Source organism: Macrotis lagotis, chromosome 3 (genome assembly GCF_037893015.1).
Source record: "Macrotis lagotis isolate mMagLag1 chromosome 3, bilby.v1.9.chrom.fasta, whole genome shotgun sequence".
Taxonomy (NCBI): Eukaryota; Metazoa; Chordata; class Mammalia; order Peramelemorphia; family Peramelidae; genus Macrotis; species Macrotis lagotis.
The window spans coordinates 300,269,025-300,289,051 of record NC_133660.1 but is presented as its reverse complement, the minus strand read 5'-3'; the positions used below and the strand labels follow the sequence as shown (position 1 = coordinate 300,289,051).

Genomic DNA, 20,027 nt, shown 5'->3' with positions numbered 1-20,027 from the left:
TCTTCCCTCCCCAGGTTTCTTTCTAGTCTTCTTATTCCTCATTCTGTCTTATTTCTATTAAGTGACTTCAACCTCTTTTCAGTTCCACAAAGGCTATATTCCATATCTCAGTTTGGGGCATTTTCTCTTTCTGTCCCCCATGCCTGAATTATTCTCTCTCCTCATTTCCTCTTTAATTATTGGCTTCCTTTAAAATCCAATTAAAATCTCTTCTCCTGAATGAAGTCTCTCCCCAATTCTTCTCTTAATTCTTTGTCATTTGTCCTGTGTAGAGCTAATTTTTACATAGTTGATTGCTTGTTTGGCTCTGCCATTTCTATCCTACCTTCTGTCATTCATTGACATTACTTTCAATCCTGAAATGGTCTCATTAATTACTTTAATTTATGAAAATTATCTTTCTCACTCAAATAATTCCTTTCATCTTCTATGCATTCTTGTTTCTGAGATATTAAATTATCCGAATTTCTTTAATTTTATCCGAGCATCTCCACTTTGATAGATTATCACTCTCTCCAATGTAAGTATTTTAGGTTGATGGCACAGTTTTCAAGATCTTTTGTCTTCATATTCTTTCATATTAAAAAATATGTAAGACTCCAAACAATTCTTTTGATGATGTTTAGGTATAATGTTACTCATTGTTTAGAAATTTAAGCTAATTAAATTGAAAATGTTGTATACTCAAAAATAACAGCAAAGCTATTATGTTAATATGATGTGGTTTATGAAACATTGGTGTTTCCCAAAATAAAAAGAGAAAGACAGGGATTAGAGACTCCCCAAACCTTGGAAAGTCTCTTCAATTTTGGAAGTTATTATTTCTTTCCACATAAAATCTAAATTTGTATCTCTATGACATCCACAGTTTGTTCCTGATTTTTCCTTCTGAAATCAAATGGGAAAAAAACTTTATTCATTTTACACATGATATTTCTTGACCACGATAGCTGCATTCTTCATTGTATTTATATGAAAACTCAACAAGAATAATATTAAATAATTTTTGAAGTCTCTCCTTGAAAATTCATACCATACTTTCAAATGGTAGGTTTTTAGTAAATTCTATTTTGGAAATTATAGATTAAATTCAATCATTTGAAAATACAATTAAAAAATTATATCTTGGTTTATTGCCCAGTGGAAAAGTGTTATGTATTTTAAAATTGTCTTATTTTTCATGTATTTATGCACACATGAGTGTCTCTGTTTGCATATATGTGTGTTTATATATATATATATAAATGTGTGCATAAATTTGTGAACATATATTGCAATTCATATATGTATGTCTTTATACATGTGTGTAAATACATTTATACATGTGTGAATATGTAAATGAATATATCTATTTTGTTCATTCTTGTTTTTATCAAAGATCAAGATGAAATCTCTATGTTAGAGACAAGTTACAATGTGTCCAATCGTGGCTGATAATACCAATATGAACTTGGACAAAATAGTTCATGCTAACTAACATCTCAGAAGGATTCTCTAAATTTGTGCATCTCAGTTTGAACTCCTTCCATTCTCTTATTCATTGAAAATATACCAAATTCGTACAAATTACCATGTATTATACTAAATAACTAATGAAAATAAAACAAACAATGGCACTGCCTTCACAGAGCACACATTCTCAAATTAAGAACACATTTTTAGCTTAGGAGGCCTATTTGGATTTGGGAAAGCTATAGTGCTTGTGAGTGCAGTGATACAAATGCAGGCTGAAAGGAAGGTAACAAGTCAATTTCATAGGATTTAAAAGTTGAACCATTCTTACAACTTAAAGATAAACTATGACTTAAGAAGATTGGCTAAATTGATCAAAGTTATTCAGGTATGAAAGGCTGGAGAAGAATTGAGACTAATTATTCTGTTACCTGCCTTGATCATCAACATCCTAACCTGCCTTGACCATCAATAACCACCATTCATTTGCTCCCTATAGGAATTATATTATTTGGTAAGAAAGTAAACCCATTCATAGTACAAATCTTGTATTCTTGTAATTTTAACCGCAGTGATAGTCAAATACAGTTTGACTTGAAGGAAGTGCTTAATAAATTTTGATCTTGTCTCTGTCTTTTTCTGTCTGTCTCTCTTCTTTTGTCTTTGTTTATCTGTCTATGGTTCTATCTCCCCTCTCTGTTCCTGTCTTTTAATTCATCAAATCCAGTACACTTCTCATCATAGGTTTTTCAGGAATTGAACAGAAGTCTTAAATATCAAATTCAACATTCAGTTTCACATCATGGAGGATAAATTTTTGAAAATCATTTTTAGACTTTCCTATATAGATCCATGAATTTTTCTTTCTTTTTTCTTATTTATTTCATTAAATAAGAATTTATCTGTCTCCTCACATATCTCCCTGTTCCACTGGAAATGAAAAAGAAAAGGAAAAGGAAAAAAAATTAGTCACCATTATTAATATTCAAGAAAAAAAATCCAAAATGATCATGTCCAAAAAAAGTCTCATTCTACACATTTAGGCCAAGACTTGTGTCACATGGTGTCAAGTATGTTGATCTTTTCTCCAAAAGATGGTTTATTACTCTTATTTATCAGAATTCTTAAGTTATGCAAAATTGCACAATTTTTCACTGTGGTTAGAGTATTAAATGTTCTTTTATTTCTGTTTCTTCACTTTGCTAATGAAATGGATGGTTTGATAAATCATATAATAATTTCGTAGTTTATCCTAGAACCAAATTTGTCAAAGTAGATAAAGTCGGAAAAAAGGAAGGAAAGAAGGAAGGAAGGAGAGAAGGAAAGGAGGAAAGGAGGAAGGAAGGAAGGAAGGAAGGAAGGAAGGAAGGAAGGAAGGAAAAAGGGAAGGAAGGAAGGAAGGAAGGAAGGAGGGAAGGAAGGAAGGAAGGAAGGAAGGAAGGAAGGAAGGAAAGAAGGAAATGGGGTGCACTTTTACAATTACATAAAGCAAAGCAAAGCAAAAGCACATTAGTCATGCTTCAAAATATTTCTCATTCAGATTTGTAAGTCTATCACCACTCTTTCAACAAGCATACCCCTTAAATTGTGATTCTGTTAATTTAAGATACTTTTCTTTGCAAATGTCAGTAAGACCTGGGGATAAGGTCAACCTGAGATAAAGCTGTGAAATAATCAATTTGTCTTTGAGTCTCTTGAAATGGAAATTTTAGCCAAAATAACATATAAAACAACATTTTAGGGAGAAAGTTGCTTTGAGCCAGTCCAGGAGGGAAGACTTGAGAAAACAGGATACCTTTAATGCATCAAAGATTTTGAATTTGAAATTAGGTCTGTGATATACAACAACTAAATTAATTCATGAGATTAATTTCCTTCCCCTTTCCAGAGAGAAAGGTGGTATTGATAAATATTCATTTATTTATTATTCTACCTCTTTGTAAATTTGATCTGATTTCCAGTGTTTCAGCAGAACTGCAGTACATGTGACTAGACCAATGCTTTAGTAAAAATAATTAATGGGGTTCTAGCCAATGATTCCAGAAAGCTTAAATAACTAACATATCATTAAGGATTCAGAAGAACTCTAGGAAATCCAAGAAATGTAAATGTTTTTTGGTACTCAGTAGCCTTGGTACTCACTATTATCTAAGGTACCATTTATTCCAGAAAGTTTTCTGATGCCAAAACATATTTCTTAACAGACTGTAAAAAGAAAAAAAAATATATATATATATATATATATATATATCAGGCATTGAAATTCATCTGTTTTATCTTAATAAGAAAGTCAGTTTTCTGAACCACACTTTTTTCATAGCATTCTTCATTTCAGTATTTCTAAATGTGTAGATAAGAGGATTCAACATAGGTGCAATCATAGTGTAAAACACTGAGAACTCTTTTTCACTATTTAAGGAATTTGGGGGTTGGATATAGTTGAAGATACAAGGTACAAAGAACAAAACTACAACCATGACATGGGAAGCACAGGTGGAGAGGGCTTTGCGACGACCTTCAGCTGAGTGTTTCCTAAGATTATATAAGATGATGATGTAAGATGCCACCAAAACAAGAAAGGTTACCAAGACTACCACTCCTGAGTTAGCAATGACTAAGATACTAGCAATATGTGTGTCTGTGCATGCAAGTTTTAAAAGGACTTTTGAGTCACATATATAGTGATCTATTTGATTGAACCCACAGAAAGGTAACCTCAGGATTAAGAACAGCTGGGCAAGAGAATGCCAAAATGCCACTACCCAGGCAAGCAGGATCAACATGTTGCATCTCTGCCTGGTGACAATTATCATGTAGTGTAAGGGTTTACAGATGGCAACAAAGCGATCAAAGGCCATTAACACCAAGATGAAAATCTCCACACCACCCAGTAAGTGAAAAGTAAAGAGCTGAATCATACAGCAATTATAAGAGATTGTCTTCCTAGAGGAAATTAAGTCATTCATCAGACTGGGAACTGTGGTTGAAGTAAAGCATGGATCCATGAAAGACAAGTGACAAAGAAAGTAGTACATAGGTTGCCGTATCAAATGGCTGTATGTGATGCTGATGAAGATAATGACGTTTCCCAGGATGATAGTTAAGTAGCAGACTGTGAAAATGGCAAAACATATTGTCTTCATTTCTTTCTTCATGAGGAGTCCCAAGAGTATGAATTCAGTGATATTGGTATGACTTTCCATGTATTGAGAGTAAAAAACGTCTATCCAGAAGTTTAATTAACCTGAAAATATAAAGGACATGATAAAACTGAGGTAACATAAAATGCATAATTTTTGTAAAGATTGTCAAATTTCACATCAGTACTCCAAATCACACTGTGTTCTTCCATTTGATCTTGTTTTTAAGCATGTTTAAAAAGAGGATCAAAGATATCCTAAAGATTTTGCATCCTATATAAAAGTTTCTAAAAATACATTGTCCATCCAACAGTTTCTTCTTTGCCAACAAAATACGTTGATATCTTTAGTTTCAAAGATATAATATCAATTTTAGAGAGATAATAATATTCTAAGAATACACAGCATGTATTTTGACATTTATAGGGCCGTATTCTTCAGTCTAGGCACCATGGAAAGATGATCATTACATAATTAAACTTAGCAAATTTGATGAAAAATGAAAGTATCTGTGCATGTGTATTCCTCTTTCTAAAACAATCTAAATTTCATCCTTCAAAATGGAGAAAACTTATAAACATTAAGGGCAAATGTTTATATTTCAAAATTACTCAGGAAATTGAGGATAAAAGTATTTATAGGAGGATTACAAAAGCAAATATTAAAAACAATACAATTGCAGGTCCTTTCCCACCCCACAAATCTAAGTCAATTATTAGATTAAATTAAATTTGATCATTCCTGAATTTTGAAGCCCCAAACAGTGATTTTCCATTGAGTAAAGAATAGGATAGCCAAGGCAACAGATAAGAAAGAAGAAAGAAAGAAAGAAAGAAAGAAAGAAAGAAAGAAAGAAAGAAAGAAAGAAAGAAAGAAAGAAAGAAAGAAAGAAAGAAAGAGAGAGAGAGAGAGAGAGATACATTCCACTAGTGCAACAAGCATAGACAATATTGGGATATCTGCAATGGAGAATATCATCTTTATCCAGAGAAAGAATTATGGACTTTTAACAAAGACCAAAGACTATTATCTTTAAATGAGAAAGACAGAATACTGTTATTTTATTATGTAATTTTGCTATGTCATACTTCATTTTTCTTCCTTAAGGATATGACTTTTCTGTTTTCACATTCAACTGAGATCAATGTATAACATGAAAACAATGTAAAGGCTAACAGAATGTCTTCTGGGGGGTGGAGGGAGGGAAGCAAGAATGGGGGGAAAATTGTAAAACTCAAAATAAATAAAATCTTTGCAAAAATTAAAAAGAGAGAGAGAGAAAAAGGAAGGAAGGAAGGAAGGAAGGAAGGAAGGAAGGAAGGAAGGAAGGAAGGAGAGAGTGAGGGAGGAAGGGTAGATGAAGGAAAGGAGGGAGGGAGGGAGGAAGGAAGAAGGAAGAAAAAACTCTGGGAACATTTTTAGAAAAGTAGTAACTTGGTTCTTTCTCTCACAAACTTAAATACTTGCATATGACCTGCAATATAACATTTCTTTTCAAGAGATTAAGTCTCTCAGAAGTAATTAAGAAGAGAGAAACGAGTGAGTAATGACTTTCTGAATTCATATACCTAGTTGTTTTTAAAGTAGCCAAAGAAAAATCCTCATTAAAACTATGAACTTAAACCCATTAGCATAAATCTGTTTTTCTCCCCAGTGCCAGTGACTGCCAAGAGGAAAATAGAAAGCTGTCCTAGCGGGTAAAGGTATCAGATCTATGCTATAGCATAGTTTCTAATTTGACTTTAGATGAATAATTTAATCTCTTTGAGTCTCTCTTGACCCAAGCCATGGGAATCCTAAAACATATCTGACACATCACAGGCTCCTGGTAGAAGTTAGAACAGAAGTTTTATACAGGCTTACTTTTAATCTAAGTTTTCTTTTGTTGTGCACATGACATTTTTTTTATTTTGTAACATAAAAAATAAATGTTAAAAATAAATAAATATTAAGTCATATCTCAGAAAAGGTAAAAAAGTTGGACCACAAAATATATTACTACAATGAACTTTGAAATTCATTAAACACTATGCCAATGTAAGGATCAATGAGACTAACAAAAACGAAGTTTCACCTTTCCTGCATCAAAAATGTATTAGAAAGGAACTAACCATTATCTAAAAATTAATCACATTTCTCTAAAACATAACAGGTTTAGATAGCATTATCCTCAAATCAACCTAATTAATCACATTTTCCCCCATTCACAATTGTCCCTAAGAATGAGGGGAGAGAAATTGATAAAGGGGTTCAGGAACAAGCAATATGTGTGTGAGAAATAGAGAAAAAATACCTTTGAGGTACAGAGAATGGGAATTGAGGTTGTGTGGAGGAGGCCCAGTTAATGAGTCATCCCTGTTTATGAGCTAGTCTTGTCCTCTCACAACATCATTTAAGACTTAATATTTGAATAAGATGATATTAGAGGAATGAATATACATATACACAAATGCAAAAAAGAGAGATTTCTGATATTAACAGTATAGTACTATGAACAGGAAGGAAATATTATCCTGAGGACTATGGAGAGATTTCAGGTTTTCTGTAATGTTGGATGGAAATAAAATACATCTTAGCTATGTTAAGATTTTTGGTTGTTTTATGCATTTAACAATATTATTCTAATTATATTATTCTTGGATGTCTACAAGTTTTTCCTAATGTCCAAAGACTATACAGGTTAAAAAAATAATAAAGTAGCAACCACCCTAAACAAGGAAAAATCCAGGGCTCAAAGCAATGCAATAAATACATGGAAAACAAGTTAAATGGACGCCTTAGATTATGCTATATTATATGAACCTAAAAGTAGCACCTGAAAAATATGACTGATACCTGAGGAAGAATTGTGGACAAGTTTCGATCTATGTGGTCCAACACAATGCTTGAAAGTATCTTCAAAAGGCTTAAAGGAAAGGAAGCTGGGTTTTTCATGATGATAGTAGCTCTTTAGGATAGAATGCAGGGTTCATATTTTCATATTTTGTAGACAATCCTTCTCCATCTGAACCAAAATCCAGAAAAATATCAATCAGTCATTCTAAGTCTCTGCCTCATTAAACCTTTCAAAAAAACGTCTTCCAGGAAAGACTTACTGAGTATTAGCTGAATTTAAATGTATATTAGAGTCCAGTAAGATGGGCCCCCAGAGGATTTTCAAACCTGTCCAACATATAAATGATTAACAACCAGAAGCAAACTTTACTACTTAGGGAAATCACTTTAGTTCTTTACTTTTCAGTGGTTCATTAGGTTGCTTAATTAAAACAAGGACTAAGAAGACAAAATTGTCCTTTGTGCTTTAGCTTCCTTTTGTTAACTTCCTGTGTAGCATATGATAAGGACTCTATGATAGTGTCTGCTAAATGATGTACTGACTAAATATTAAAAATGCACAAAACATAAGGTCTTCTATATCTGAGTGCATCCCAAAATATGTAACATAAAGGAAAACATTATGGACATCTCTGTAGTTTCTCCATGTTTTACCACCTTCCTTCTCCCTTTTTTTGATCTCCCCTTTTTCCCTTTCATGACCTTTCTTCATCCTCCTCATTCATACTTCTTTGTTTCTGTCTGTCTCTCTGTCTCAATCTCTGTTTTTCTATTTGTTTGTCTCTCACACATATACAAGCTCAAACATGCACACATATCATGTTACTGTGCTTCTTTTACTGATTATTGACCACACAAATCTAAATGTGCTTGGCAAGCTCAGCATTAATGTCCTTATATCTCCAAGCAGATATTACCATGATCCCAATTTCAAATATTGTTTTTTAGTATATATATATATATATATATATATATATATATATATACTAATTTATATATACTAATATGCTTTGATTTTCCAAGTGGGATCTAAAACTCGACATTCCCTGCAATATTTATTTTTGCCTAAAACTAGTTTTCTTTGAAAATGTCTGTATCTCCTAAAGCATTTCCTAGTTACCATACTTCCCCATGAATGAGACACACCTTAATTTTGGCTAGTGCTTTTGAAAAAAAATTTAGTTATTGAACTAAAGTTTTATTCATCCTAAAATTCCTATAATTCCCAATCACTGTCAAAACTACCATCCATTAGCTTTCTCTTCATCTGTGTATAATGATGAATCCCTGTCTTCAGAGAACCTGGGCCCACTCTCCTGCTTGTGCTCTGGTCTGTGGTTGACCACAAGCACTCCCTTAGCGAGTCTGGGGCGTGGATGCATACTTAGTTTATTCCATCATGAACCGGAAGTACCCATTGTGTTCTCCTTTGAAATCAATCACTTCTTTTTTACCAGCACTTCTTCTGGCCTCCTGCTGAACCATCTTTGTGAACACAGGAATTCCACTTGTCCTTTGCGCTTCAATCCATCTCTTCAATTCCCTCTCTACATCAGCCCATTTGTCTGAGTTACCTCTCCCGGTCTTCTGCCAGGACATTTTCAATAGGGTTTCTTCTTCCCATAGCCAGTCTTGAATTGTTTTCTCAGGTGGAGGAGGACAAAATTTGATGTTCAGCATCACGATTTCCATTCACTTTTGCAAACTGGATCACTTTAACATGAATATATCACTGGAAGAAAATCTTTTCTCAGCCATTTCTGGGCAGAAGATGGCAAAACATTACCTAATATACCAGTGACAAATGCAAAACAATGAAAACAAGGACAAGTGCAAAAAAGTGGCAAATACAAGCAAACAAAATCTACAACCACTATATGAGACTTCCAGTTTTTAGATCCCAAATTTTTCAAAAAAGAATGTGTCTTGTACATGGGGAGATATGGTAACTTTTCCCCCCATGTTTTCTTTTATTAATTTACTGATTTATTTTGAATTTTGCAATTTCCCTCCTAATCTTGCTTCACTCACCCCCCACCCCCCACAGAAGGCAGTGAATATTTACATTGTGTCCATGATATACATTGATCTAAGATGAATGTGATAAGAGATAAATCATATCCTTAAGGGAAAAAAGTATAAGAGATAGCAAAATTATATAATAATATTTTTTTAAATTAAAGGTTGGTAGCAAATGAGCTGGATTCCATTCAAGATTGGGCAACCCAAGAAACAGATTGTCCCCAAGACAGTGGAGAGAGATTTTGAAAGAGAATGTGGAAAACTCCAACAGCTGGAAGACCAGACCAAGAAGCTGCAGAAGGACCTGAAGAAGAGCACTGATGCAGATCTAGCCATGTCAAAATCAGCTGTGAAGGTATCTTCTGATCTCCTCTCCAACCCCCTTTGTGATCAAGACCAGGAATTTTTAAACATGGTGACTAAACTCGATACAGCTATGAAATGGATGGATGCCTTCAACCAGAAAAAGGTAAATCAGATACAAAAGACAGTGATTGAACCCTTAAAAAAGTTTGGTAGTGTCTTCCCCAGCCTCAACATGGTGGTGAAGAGATGGGAACAGGCGCTACAGGACTACAAACGATTGCAGTCCAAGGTGGAAAATTATGAGGAAAAGGAAAACACAGGACCAGTGCTAGCCAAACTCCACCAGGTACGAGAAGAGCTCCGGCCTGTGAAGGATGATTTTGAAGCCAAGAACAGACAACTCCTGGTGGAGATGCCTCATTTCTACAGCAGCCACCTTGATTACTTCCAGCCAAGTTTTAAGTCTCTGATCCGGGCACAGGTTTTATACTATACTGAGATGCACAAGATCTTCAGAGACTTAACCCAACAGCTTAACCAACCTGGTCATACTGATGAGCAGAGTGAGCAGGAGAATGAGGCAAAGCTGAGTGAGCTCCAAGCCCTCTCCAGTGTGACTGATGACTGAACTCTACACCGAATCCCCCCTGGGGCAGAGATCCTCATGCCATAGCCACTGTCAGACCCAGTAAAGCCAACTCTGTGGTGAAGGACAGTAGCTACATGACCTACTGGCAAAGGGAGGAAAGACAGCATCTGTTACTTTTCACTGACCCTTTGACCAAGTCTAACCCTCTTATGGGAGAGCCCCCCCCACACACACACCCTCTATTTGCAGTTGGTTTCATTTTAGTGCCATGCCATAGAATGTCTGGCTCCAAGCAAGTTACTGCCTCCTTTGGAGAGGGACACTAGAAGACAGTGAAACTGGATAATTAGTATAAAAGGAACAGCCACGAGAGCTTTTATTTCCAAGTGGTCTGCCATATAGCTGCTTCCTGCCTCAGTCTAGAGCAGAAGGTAACATGTCCAACAGCAACAAGTATGGGCCAGTCAGCTCAGACTGGGCCAGAACATTGAAGTCTTCAAGTCAGGAGATTTTTGGATTGTAGGCCATCTTGTCTAGAATACACTGATTTGTCTTACTGTCCTGCCAAAGTACTCTAGCCTTGCTTCTGGTGGTGAACCTTTCACCTAACATGTCATTTTGTCTGAGGTAGAGAGAAGGCGATAACTTGAAGGGACAAACCAAAGCTGTTACCTTGATGTGCCCAGGTAATGGCAAAGGAACCTGTCCCAGCTTCCAAGTGTTAAGAAAAAGCTAGTTTGTCTTCATCCTGTGCCTCAATCAAGCAAAGAGTTCTAAGTTTTCCACTGGAGATAACTTGGGGTCTGAAAACTAGTTTAAAATGTAAATTTAATACTGTTTTCCTATTCATCTGTCAACTCAGGAGCTCCATGGAAAGAGCAAAAATTCTGAGCTTCCCGTACTTCAATACTGGGTATTATATTTTTTCAAGGAAACTTAAAATACAAAGCCTACACATATTGCTGGTTGCTTTAAAAACAAATTAATTAATTAATTAATTAAAGGTAACAGTGTTTGGTCTTTGTTTGAACTTCACAATTAATTCTTTGGATACAAATGCCATTGTCCATTGCAGATTTTCCAAAATTGTGTCTGATTGTTGCACTGACAGAATGAGCAACTCCATCAAGGTTCATCATCACTACCGTGTTGCTGTTAGGATGTACAATGTACTTCTGGTTCTGCTCATCTCACTCAGCATCAGTTCATGCAAATGCATCCAGGCTTCCCTAAATTCCCATCCCTCCTGGTTTCTAATAGAAATGTGTTCCATATCATACATATACCACAGTTTATTGATCCATTCCCCAATTGATGGACATTCATTCAATTTCCAATTCTTTGCCACCACAAACAGGGCTGCTATGAATATTTTTGTACAAATAATGTTTTTGCACTTTTTCATAATCTCTTCAGGGTATAGATACAGTAGTGATATTGCTGGATCAAAAGGTATACTCATCTTTTTTGCATTTTGGGCATAATTCCAAATTGCTCTCCAGATAGGTTGGATGAGTTCACAGCTCCACTAACAATGTATTAGTATCCCAGATTTCCCACATCCCTTCCAACATTGATCATTGTTCTTTCTGATCATATTGACCAGTCTGAGAGGTATGAAGTGGTATCTCAGAGATGCTTTAATTTACATTTCTTTAATAAATAATGATTTGGAGTAATTTTTCATATGACTATGGATCACTTTGATTTCCTCAGCTGTAAATTGCCTTTTATAGCATTTGACCATTTGTCAATTGGGAAATGGCTTGGTTTTTTTTTTTTTGAAAATTTGACTCAGTTCTCTGTATATTTTAGAATTGAGTCCTTTGTCAGAAGTACTAGTTGTAAAAATTGTTTCCCAATTTACTACATTTCTTTTGATCTTGGTTACAGTTGTTTTGTCTGTGCAAAAGATTTTTAATGTAATGTAATTGAAATTATCTAGTTTGTTTTTAATGATGTTCTCCATCTCTTCCTTGGTCATAAACTGCTTCCCTTTCCATATATCTGACAGGTAAACTATTCCTTGAGCTCCTAGTTTGCTTATAATATTGTCTTTTATGTCCATCCATTTTGATCTTATCTTGGTATAGGGTTTGAAGTGTTGGTCTAATCCAAGTTTCTGCCATACTAACTACCAATTTTCCCAACAGTTTTTAGTGAAGAGAGAATTTTTTTTTCCCAATAGCTGGACTCTTTGGGTTTATCAAACAGCAGATTTATTATAATCATTTCCTGCTATTGCACCTCATCTGTTCCCCTGATCCCCCACTCTATTTCTTAGCCAATACCAGACAATGTTGATGACTGATACTTTAGAATATAATAATTTTAGATTTGGTAAGGCTAAGCCCCCTTCGTTTGCAGCTTTTGTTTTTCATTAAATCCCTGGAAATTTTAGACTTTTTATTTCTCCATATGTATTTACTTATAATTTTCCTAACTCATTAAAGTAATTTGGGGGGATTTTGGTTGTTAGGGCACTAAATAAGTATTTTAATTTTGGCAGAATTGTCATTTTTTATAATAGGTCAAATTATTTGCTCAGTTATTTAAAACTGATTTTTAGAGAAGTGTTTTCTAATTGTTTTTAAAAAGTTTATGAATCTTCCTTGATAGGTAGACTCCCAAGTATTTTATATTGTCTGAAGTTACTTTGAACCTTTTTAGCTTTTCCTGACACATCTTGCTAGTCATATATAGAAATGTTGAGGATTTATGAGAATTTATTTTATATCCTGCAACATTGTTAAAGTTACTAATTATGTCTCACAGTTTTTATTTTTTGGATGATTTCTTGGTATTCCCTGGGTATATTTTCATGTTATCTACAAAGAGTGAGAGTTTTGTCTCTTCCCAATTCTAATTCCTGCAATTTCTTTTTCTTCTTTTATTGCTGAAGCTAACATTTCTAATACAATATTGAATAGCAGTGGTAATAATGGGCATCCTTATTTCACCCCTGATCTTTTTTTTAGGTTTTTGCACAGAAAATGAGTTAAGTGGCTTGCCCAAGGCCACACAGCTAGGTAATTATTAAGTGTCTGAGGCTGGATTTGAACTCAGGTACTCCTGACTCCAGGGCCGGTACTCTATCCACTGCGCCACCTAGTCACCCCTTCACCCCCGATCTTATTGCGAATGCATCTAGCCTATGCATATTGCATATAATGTTTGTTGATGGTTTCAGATAAATACTGCTTATTATTCTAAGGCACAATCCATTTATTCCTGTGCTTTCTAGTACTTTTAGTGGGAATGGGTGTATGGTAATTTTTTTTTTTAATGACAGTCTGTCTCTTTTGATTCTTTACTCTTTCTAATCCTCTAAATCTAATAATTTGCGAAATCTTGTCAATTCTATCTCCTATATATCTTTTTCATCAAGACACCTTGCTCTATTTACAGCACAACCATGCTAATACAGAATTCTACCATCTCTTGCCTGAAATATTACAATAGCCTCCAAATGGAAATACCCAACTACACTCTCCCCTCTCTAATCCATCCCTCAATGAGCAAGTACTAAATACACGATTACAAATATAATTTAGAGTATTCCATTCTTCCATCCAAAATAACTGAATGATTTTTAAAATATGTTAAAGTATATTATAAAAGTGTTTTATATTTAAAGACATTTCAGCTTGGCTCTATTTTTTTCACTTTGAATACACATAAATTCTCATCTTTCCCCCCACCTATTTCAATTGGTGACCTCATCATCTATTATGGTCTTTATCAAAATGACACTTTTTGCCCTGGATTCACTTCTCTTTGAACCTCTGTTATCACAAATCCAACTGTTTTTCAAAGTGAATGCTCTATAAATATCTTAAACTCAAAGTGAATGTTCTATAGATATCTTAAACTCAGCAAAACAAAACACATTATCTTCTCTCTTTAAATCCTCTCTTCATCCTGAGTTCTCTATTTGACTGAGTGCATACTGCAGCCAGTACTCAGTATTGTTAAGCTCTTTGTTCTCACATTTACTTTTCTGTTGTTCATAGTTTTAAATTTTCTTCTATGTTCTGCCTCCCCTTATGTTGGCTTCTCCAAAACTCCCCCCCCCTTTCTCTTTACATTCTTTTTTGACAATATCATATATTATCTTGTTTTCAAATATCATTTTTTATTTTTGACAAGCCTATAAACTCCCATCAATCTTGCCTTATCTCCTGTAGTTCAGACCTAAGCTGCCAATGGCATATTTTAAATTTTTCCATTGACATTCTTTTGGTATTTCATAGTCAAGATGTCCCAAACCTAGCATTCTATCCCAGAGACTTTTATTTTTATTACTTTGCTTTTGACAATGTTATCTATTTGTGCTCTTTTAAAATTTAACTATTACTTACTGACATTTCTCTCATTCCTCCCGCATTGAATCAATTAAAAAGGACTGAATATGCAATCGTTGAAATAACTGTGAAATCTTTAGCTTTTATTAAGATTGCTACAATCAGAGCATGGGCATTTTTACAATACATTTGGTGGACTCTTTCAATTGCATCCTAACAAGTCTCTGGTATCTTTATACCTTTCAATTTCATTATTCTGACAATTTGCTTTTCATTATCAAAGGGATCTCTTATGGTCTAATATTACTTTATCAAATTTTGTTGCTTATATTGCTTTCATGATTCCTTAAGGTCTCCTTAGCAAAATACAAATGCCAAAATGTTTAAGAACTCATGAAATTCTGCATGTTCCTTCCTTTCTAGATTAGCTTACAGTTCTTTTGTTGTGAGACCAGTAATAAATACTAAATATTTAATATCAATTCCCTATCCAGTGCTTTTTATTTCCATTTTATGAGGTAGAAGATAAAGGGGAAATGATAAGGAGACAAAATAATGATTTATTCCAAATAAGGAAGAATTGTCATTTAATTGTCTATATACCATTGGTCATATTTGCCACACAAAATAAGGAATAGCCTACATAATTACAAAGACTGTTGATCCATATAAAGATGGAAAAAAATTCCTGATACAGATTAAGATGGCCTTGAGGTAACTGAGTCAGCCAATCTACTATTTTAAAAAATTTAAAATAATTATACAATTTTTAAAAATTCTTGTTATGAAATCCAGGACCTCATAGATCATGCTCTTTACTGAACATAGCAGAGAAAGTACCACTGTAGAATAATAATACAGGCTTGTTTTGCTATAAGAACCATGATTTGTATTTCCTTTCTACTAGTTTATGTTGTAAGCATGACATTCATGTAGGAAAAGCAATATTGTGATTGCTGTTCTTCCTATATATTTTGTACAGTAAAAGACTGAAGGATTATTCCAATCATTAGAGTTCTCAAGTCATTCAGGATTGCAGAATTTTACACTCTGATCAGTGGAATTATTCTCCTATTTCTACTCTTTAACTTTGCCAATGAAATGGATGATTTCATAAAAATCTTTAATTTCATGGTTTATGCTAGAGATTATTTTTTTTGCAAGGCAATGGAGTTAAGTGGCTTGTCCAAAACCACACAACTAGGTAATTATTAAGTGTCTGAGGCCAGATTTGAACTCAGGTACTCCTGACTCCAGGGCCGGTGCTCTATACACTGTGCACCCTAGCCACCCTAGACATTCATTTATTAAAGGAAGGATAAATAAGGAAATAAGTAAGAAAAGAAAGTGCCTTTTACTCAATTATACATGGCAAAGCAAAGCAAATGTTCATGTTGACCATGTACACAAACATTTCTCTTATTCTTGAGTCTATCATCACTCTTTCAACAAGCATGCCTCTTTAAATGTCTCATGAATAGTTCATTAATTTACTCAATATCCAAATTCTCTAACATATCTAATATGATTCTTGATTGACTTTAAAGGCCTAATCCTGTTCTTTATCCATTTTTATGAAAAGTATTGCCCAAAGGGGTCAGAGGGGTGTAGCCAAGATGTCACAGGGAAGGTAAAAAACCTCAGAAGGTCTCCCCTAGATCACTTTGTTTTTGAAAATATGACTCTAAATAAATTCTAGAGTTGTGAAACACACAGAAAGACAAAGTAAAACAATTTTCTGGCCCAAGACAACTTGGAAGATCCATGGGAAAAATTTGTTCCACCAGGATTGGAATGGCCAGCACCACAATCTGGGCCATGCCTAACAATGGAGCCAATCAATACCAGCCATCAAGGAAAAGCCTTCAGGGTACTTGCATCCCTGGGGGCACCTGGGCCTTTGGCAGTGATGATTTCCAGACCTCTTAGTCAAAGGATTTCCAAGAACAACTGGGAAGGTCAGTGAGAAAACTCTGCCATATCAGAGTGTGGAGCTCTTGTCAATACAGGTTTCAGTGCAGCTCTGGCCCCAAGAACCAGAAGCAGGCCTGCAGGGAGTTTAGGGGAGAATGTAGAAGTCTGCCATCCTTAGGGCAGAAATCTATTGCTTTTCCCATCCTCAGATCTGTGTCACAGTCTGGGGTACCATACTGCCCTAGTGGAACAGGGACACTCATCATAGTCCCAGGGAAGAGGGAAGAGGTTGTGACATCCAGAGGCCAGTGTGAGACAAAGAAAAGAGTTTGAAAAACCCTTAAAAGTTTGGGAAAATGTATCCTCCACCCAAGAAGCAAAGTCCTACCTTAACAAAGAGTTAGAATCAAATCTTAGGCTGGAGAAAGGAGGAAACCACAGAAAAAGAAAAAGTAAAACCATAGACAATTATTTTGGTCCCTTGGGAGATCAAAATATACACTCAGAAGATGGCAAACTAAAAGCTTTTGTATCCATAGCCTCCAAGAAAAAAAAAATAGGTCTCAGGCTATGGAAGAGCTTGGAAAAGATTTTGAATGTCAAGTAAGGGAGGTAGAAGAAAAATTTAGAAGAGAAATGAAAGAAAAGCAGGAAAATAATGGAATGCAAGTCAGCATCTTGGTGAAAGAGATTCAAAAAAGATTGAGGAATGTAACATCTTAAAAGCTGGTTCAGCTCAAATGGAAAAAGCGGTCCAAAAGATAAATGATGAGAAAGCAGAATTGGCCAGATGCAGAAGATTTAAAAAAAGCTCTCTGAAGAAAATAATTCCTTTAAATATAGAATAGAGCTAAAGGAATCTTATGATTATGTGAGAAATTGAGAAACATTAAAATGAAGCCAAAGTAATGAAAACTGAAGGGGGCAGCTAGGTGATATAGTGGATAGAGCACTGGTCCTGAAGTCATGATTCCCTGAGTTCAAATTTAGCCTCAGACACTTAATAATTACATAGCTGTGTGACCTTGGGCAAACCACCTAACCCCATTTGCCTTGCAAAAACCTAAAAGAAAAACAAACAAAGAATGAAGAAGGAGAAGAAAATTTCAAAAATCTCATTGGAAAAACAGCTGACTTGGTAAATGGATCCAGGAGGGATAATTTAAAAATTATTGAATTACCTGAAAGTCTTGCTTAGCAAAGAGCCTAAAGGTCTTTTAAAAACAAATACTCCAGGAAAATTTCCCTTGTGTTCTAGAAGCAGAAGGCAAAAGAGAAATTGAGAGAGTCTATGTATCACCTACTGAAAAATATCCAAAACCAAAAAGTACCAAGAATAATATGGCCAACTTCAAGAACTCCCAAGGGAATGAGGAAAAAATATAAGTCAAAATGAAGCAATTTAAATCTTGTGAAGCTACTGTGAGGATTACACAAAATTTAGCAATGGCTACATTAAGGTCACAAAGAGCTTGGGCTATGGTATTCATGAAGAAAAAAAACTGTGGACTACAACTGAGAATCAACTACACAGCAAAATTGAACATACTTTTTCAGGGGAAAAGATGTATATTCAATGAAATAGCAGACTTTGAAATGACCAGAGCTAAACAGAAAATTTGATCTTCAAGGTCAGGACTCATGTGAAGAATAGAGAGGGTGAACGAGAAGGGCAAATTATGAGGCATTTAATGATGTTTAACTGCATGTATTGCCACATGCAAAGATGATACGGATAATTCATATGAACATTCTCATTTTAGAACAGTTAGAAGGAACATATATAGACAGGAGGGATAATATATTATTAGGTTGGAGTTAATGGGCAAGAAAGGTAAGTACTGAGACAAAGGGAAAGGAGAGGCAGAACGAGCTAAGATATTTCACAAAAAATAGGCAAGAAAAACCTTTTTCAATGGAGGTGGAGGGGAATGAGTGATCATTTTCATTGGAAGAGGCTCAGAGGGAAAATAACATATGTACTCAATTAGGGTATAGAAATATATCTTACCCTAGACAAAAAAAAAAGTATGGAATAGAATGAGAAAAGGGATGGGGATGGAGATGATATGGGAGAGAGAAGGGATGGAAGACCATTGGAGATAGTAGTCAAATACAACACTTTTGAGGAAAGCCAGGGTGAAAGAAGAGAATAAATAGGTTTGGGGAGGAAGAGGATGGAGGGAAATATAGCTAATAATGACAACTGTGACCGAAAATCATATTGAAGCAACATCTCTGATAGACATGATAAAGAATGCAATCCATTCCAAAGAAAGAGCTGATGGCATCTTAATACAGACTGAAGTGCACTTTTTCCCCCCATTTTAGTTTTCTTGAGGTTTCTCTATCTTTGTGGGAGAAGGGGGGATTTTGTTTACTTTTACAATATTATTGTAGAAATGTGAAAAATTAATTAATGCCTTTTTACTCAGTCAATTTGCTTATTGTGAACATATGAAATTTGTATATATTAGTATTCATATGTATAATCACATACAAATACATTTATAGGAAGACATATGTAGAAGAGAGAGATCTATGTTTGAGGGAGACACTATTTGTTTATTCTATGAAAATATATATATATATATATATACATATATGAGCAAGCAATATATAATTTATATGCAATTATATGCATTTCTACATGTATGTGCATGCATATATACTTATATATGCATACATATGCACACAATGCTCTCTATCCATCTATCACATATTTTGAGTTCAATAAAGGGGTTATCTTAATCTAAACCTTTGTTCCTTCCTTCTTTCCTTCCTTCTTTTCTTCCTTCCTCCCTGAATCTATAATTCAAGTGTTCTTACATCTTAGTCCCTATCACATTTCTGTCCAGTGATGCCACCCTCCCTGTAGTTCCTCAAAAAAAAAAAAAACTCCATATTTCTACTCTGGGTATTTTCTCTGGATTACTCCCATGCTTGAAATGCCTTCCTTCCTCATCTTTTCTTTTTAATATTCATGGATTCCTTCAAATACCAACTAAAATTCCTTCTCCTCCATAGAGACTTTTCCAAACTCTTCATTTATAAATTGTTATCTATCTTGTGTAGAGCTTGGTATTATATATTTGTTTGGGTTTTGTCTCCTCATTTGATTATGAGTTTCTTTAGATTAAATTATCATGGAACTCTTTTGTCTCTCTTCAGTAATTATTTTACTACTGAGAATAAAGTAAGAACTGATAAATGTTTATTGACTCAAAAGCTATTTCTTCTTTCCTAATTTCCTAAAAGCTATTTTTTTCTCCTATTCTCTGGGAATTAAAAGAAGCAGCCTAGGACTCATATATTTCTCTCCCCACCATTAATTCTGTTAGTAAAAATAAAGATGTTTGTTTCTCCTGAATTTTTTTTTAAATCATACCATAGAAAAGGACTTAGTCTGAGATCAGTTAACAGCATTATAGATAAACTTTCTTTTTGACTGAATGGATATTTATG

At 34.5% G+C, this 20,027-nt stretch overlaps 1 protein-coding gene and 1 pseudogene across 1 annotated transcript; one reads left to right on the top strand and one right to left on the bottom strand.

Moving 5' to 3' along the window:
• Positions 1 to 3,725: 3,725 nt before the first annotated feature.
• On the bottom strand, positions 3,726 to 4,655 carry LOC141516961 (olfactory receptor 4P4-like). The gene has a single exon (XM_074227910.1). The coding sequence runs from the start codon at positions 4,653 to 4,655 to the stop codon at positions 3,726 to 3,728; it is 930 nt and encodes a 309-aa protein (XP_074084011.1).
• A 4,966-nt stretch (positions 4,656 to 9,621) lies between these two features.
• Positions 9,622 to 10,383, top strand: LOC141516960 (bridging integrator 3 pseudogene; annotated as a pseudogene).
• The last annotated feature ends 9,644 nt before the right edge of the window (positions 10,384 to 20,027 follow it).

Bases quoted from the DNA above. Each gene is read 5' to 3' on its own strand.
- LOC141516961 (XM_074227910.1), bottom strand. From the start codon at position 4,655: ATGGAAAGTCATACCAATATCACTGAATTCATACTCTTGGGACTCCTC.